The sequence below is a fragment of the Eimeria maxima genome, genomic scaffold (assembly GCF_000499605.1).
Source record: "Eimeria maxima Weybridge genomic scaffold, Emw_scaff369, whole genome shotgun sequence".
NCBI lineage: Eukaryota > Apicomplexa > Conoidasida > Eucoccidiorida > Eimeriidae > Eimeria > Eimeria maxima.
Window position 1 is genome coordinate 1 of NW_013566457.1, and position 4414 is coordinate 4414.

Genomic DNA, 4414 nt, shown 5'->3' on the forward strand with positions numbered 1-4414 from the left:
ATATATATTATATATATATATATATAGCGACGTGGCGCGACGTTTTAGCTTCACTTGCTGTTCTGTGACTACAGAGTCCCCCCGGGCAAGCGAGGCATGAGAATGTTTTCCCCGCAAAACAGGACACCATGAGCCTCTAGGGGAGTATTCTTGTTTCTAGGAATTATTTATAAAGTAGATAGATCAAAGGATGTTCATTTAACGCCTATACGCCTACGGAGGAGGAAGGCGCGGGTGGCTGCCCTTGTAAGAAGGAATCCCAGTAATTCGTTTTATACTTCTAACTATTTTGCCATTTGGCGCACACCCATCAACACGTAAAGCATTTAATAATGACCAGTTAGATTCATCAAGCTCTGCAAGTGCAGGCGTCTTCATCTTTGCCGCGTCAGAATGTTGTCACTTCCACAGCCTGCTTGTGCAAAAAACCAAAACTCCCAAACGGAGTCATTCTAACTACACGCAAACAATAATTAGTTCCTCTGGAGTGTATCGGCGAGTTTCATTTTAATATGCATTGTGCTGCCTGCGCGTGCCTCGTGTCAAAACAGGCAACTGCAGCAAGAAAATACCAAAAAATCAGCAGTGTATGCATTCTTGACTTGATACGTTTCATTGAACATCTGCACTTCCTACCGAACTCATGCCATCAAAGTTGCCATCTTCATTACAGCCAACTGCAGAAGCCTCCCCCAAAGCAGCTACCGCAGGGCCCTGTTGCAAAGGCACATGATGGGGCTCTACTTGGTCGCTAGCTAGGCCTTGCACCAAGGCCGCTTGCTGTTGCTGTTGCTGCTGCTGAAGCTTTTGTTCCCTGCGTGCCCTTTTCCTGTCTTTCTTTTGTTTCCTTCGCTCCTTGCGAAGCCGCAAGCGCTCGCGTTCCTCCGCATCATCAACTTCGGCACCAAGAGCTAAACCTTCTGGGATACCGTGGAGCAGCTGCTGACCCTGTTGCTGCACCAGCAACTGCTGTTGCAACTGCTGATGCTGACTCATCTGCATCTGCATCTGCAACTGCGAAGTGGGTGTCAGCATGCCTGCCGGAGGTGAATCGGCTTCTTGTGGGCCTCCATTTCCAACTGAAGCGAACCTAGAAAGTCCCCCAGGTACCCCAACCTTCCCTCGTCTAGATCGTGAATTCGGGTCTGCGAGTCCATCAACAAGCAAAAACAGAATCGCATCAGCCACAATAGGGAATCGCGGAATCACCGTAACAGCTCAAACTACGTGAGGAACAGTTGTCGTACCTGCACCAGGTTGCGAAACATTATCGGACTGAATCGAAAACAGGATGTCTGAGGCGTCAGAAAGATACTCGTCGTCTTCGTCAACCATGTTAAGCAGCTCAGTTACATCCTCCGTGGTCAGCACCACGCGTTCCACTCGTGGACCGTCAGGGGCACTGGTGCCTTGTTGCTGGAGTTCTTGCTGTTCTTGTTCTTTTTTGCGAGCTTCCAACATTTCAAGTTCTGTATGAACTTCGATCTCATAGGTATCACGCCGGAGGCCATGAAGCAACTGAGCACGTGACCAAACCACCAGGCAAGCCGCGTTGCATGACGTAAGACTATCAACCGAAAACGGGGTTGACAGAAACATGAACAACAACAACGCCACGGGAGAAGTCGCGGATACTCCCTTGGCATGTAGAGAGGCGTTTTTCTCCAGAACTCGTCCCATGCAGATATCACGAACTGTGGCTCTGTAGGCGAGTCATAGTTTCGTAATACGCACTAGTATTAAAATTCCTTTTGATGATATCACTGGAATACTATCTACTTCTGTAAGCAAACTGGTGCCCACAGGTCCTGTGGATGCTTGCCTGAAGAACCTCGAGCTCTGCATCTCGGATTTCCTCGCGATCAAAGAGATCAATATTTTTAAACTTCCTGCTGCGGATGCGATGCGTGGGAGGCGTTAACCCAGCCCGCCACTCCCACTGTTGCTTGTCACACAAGCTCCCCAGATCCAGGTTATTTACTTGCGGATCAAACACGTATAACATCTGGCAAACATCACCTAAGCACAGACAAGACAGACCACAAAGTGCGAGTTGTGCACGTGGGCTACACACATGTGTGGTCGGCTGCTTGAAAAAAGGGAATGCAAGGCGGACAACAAAGCATCGCAAATATTGCCTTTGAGAACGGCAACAATCAAGAAAGAAGAGAGCACATGAGATACGTATGTGGGGTTTGAGCTATCCAGGGTCAGATAATAATCATGCGACCTCAATGGTAGTTCGGAAGCGCCAGAATTTTCAACCAGAATTAAGTCGAACACGTGGCTTTTCAAAAACTCCCTTATTTCCTATAGAAAAACGGGCTAGCTTGGTCAGAAATAGCGAAGAGACTCATCATCGGTGACTCAGATTAATGGCACCGCATGCAGCCAACGCACCTGATTTGAAGAGAATGTCAGAGTCCACAGCCTTGTATGTCTCAATTAAAGTCGGCAACTCGACCAAGATGCCCCGCAGCCGCCCCCGATATCCTGAAACCTGCAATTTCCCATGCGCAACATCATTAAAAGCATGTATGCAAACGGGAACTGCGGGTCGGACGATTGGATAACTCATAGATTACTTAGTTAGCTGAATGGCTAACTACGGGAGCTCATGCACAATGCCTACCTTGACATCAAATGCCCTGTAGTTGTAATCTGGTCTTGGGATAATGGTGAGTCCCAGTGCTGCTGCGCCGGGATCTGGAGGATCGATTCCCTCCGCTGTAGCCGCAGCAGCCGCAGCAGCAGCGTTGTGTAGCCGCTGCCTCAGCGTTTCCGCAACCTCGGGAGGGAATCGTATGAGAGTTTGCCGGTCCAGCTGTGGGCAATCTTCACTCATCCAGTCCTCCAATTCGGACACCGAAAGAAGGCCTCTCCGTAGTGCCGTCTGCTGTCTATAGACCCCACAGCAGACGCAATCAGCCACACGCCTCAAAAAGTGGGAATTATAAGGAGTGCACGAGAATGCGTCCCACGAACAACCACCTAAATGCTGCTTGCCTGCACCTCTTAAGCCGATCCAAGTTCTCACTCTCAAAAGTAATAGGTAAAAAACTGGGGTGCTAAGCATGCATCGTGCACCACATGTGGCATATTTGTACATCTACCCTAGGCCTGACTGCAAGAACAGTAAAGTGCCCTATTTTTCTGTAAATACGACTACATAGTTGCTGCACAACCTGCAAAACTTTCACGAACTCGAGTCACGGCCGTAGCAGGTAGCCCTCTCAGTGCTTATACAGCGGAAACCCGTCCTACAAACTCCCTAGGCTGTCTATAAATCTAATTGCAACATGAGGCCATCGTCATGGCAAATATAATGGCAGGGTAAAATACGCACTTTCGGGCGATCTCACGTTCCCGCTGCTGCTCCTTCTCCATGTAGTCTGCCATTTCCAAGGCCTGCTGCTGCTCTGTCATCCCTGGACATCCGCACACACCCCACGCTGGAACATTTAACATATAGGATGTTTTGGATGGCTCAATATGACCTTTTGGGGTACTGCGAATTCGTCGGTGACGCACGTCAACTCACCGGGTTGCGAGGGATAGCCCTGCTGTTGTTGCGTGCTGTACATCTGCTGTGGGACATATTGGTGTTGGGTAAACTGCTGTGGAATGACCTGTTGCTGCTGTTGCTGTTGCTGCTGTTGTTGAGACAAGAATATAGACTCTGCAGCCTGTGAGCGTTGGGTATAAGAAATGACATCCGAAGACCCTCCATCAAGCAAGGAGGAGGGAGAAGAGTCGGGACGACTCTCTGCAGGATAACCCCGCCAATCCTCCATTTTCTGTCAGAGGTTTGCCACGCAATGCCATGAATTATACACCGGAGTCAGAAGTTCCATCCGCCGCAGGCGTCATACGTTACTCCCTCCAGGGAGCAACTGCTGGGAAGCTTAGGGGATAAACTTTGCAAATTTACGAGAAAACTATTAATACAACTCGAGCTAATTACATGTAAATGTTGTATGGGGACAAAGAGAAAGCCCCATCTAGGCCAGCGACCGGACTTGGGTGGAGAAGGGAGGGGGGCCCTACAGGCAAAAACTTCGGGGCTTCCGTTGTTTTGAAGAGTTTGACCTTCAGGAGGGAATAATGCTGCCTTTTTCAGATGGAAAGGGCTTCACCCTGAGAGAGACAGCCGCTTGCTTCTAGGATTTGATCTGGGCATCGCTAGTAAACCACGTAGCACACCCATTGACTCCCTCCTCATTCGCAGCGCAGCAATGCCACAGCATCCCTGTGGAGGTAAGACACTGAAACGATAACCGTTTTTGCCGTTGGTCGAGGTGACGCTCTCTGAAGTCGAAGGCAGGAGTAGCAGCAACACGACCAGCAACCTATTCCGAGAGGGCGACACCGATTCGGTGCGAGCAACAGTTCCCATTCTCAAAAGCTCCAAGAA

General features: G+C 49.5%; 1 protein-coding gene across 1 annotated transcript; it reads right to left on the reverse strand.

Moving 5' to 3' along the window:
• Nucleotides 1-612: 612 nt before the first annotated feature.
• On the reverse strand, nucleotides 613-3794 carry EMWEY_00030360 (hypothetical protein, conserved; the record flags this gene model as incomplete). The annotated part of the gene is made up of 7 exons (XM_013481614.1): nucleotides 613-1145; nucleotides 1248-1670; nucleotides 1804-2019; nucleotides 2401-2500; nucleotides 2633-2900; nucleotides 3347-3428; nucleotides 3542-3794. 7 exons carry the CDS (start codon nucleotides 3792-3794, stop codon nucleotides 613-615), a joined length of 1875 nt encoding a protein of 624 aa, XP_013337068.1.
• Between the last annotated feature and the right edge of the window lie 620 nt (nucleotides 3795-4414).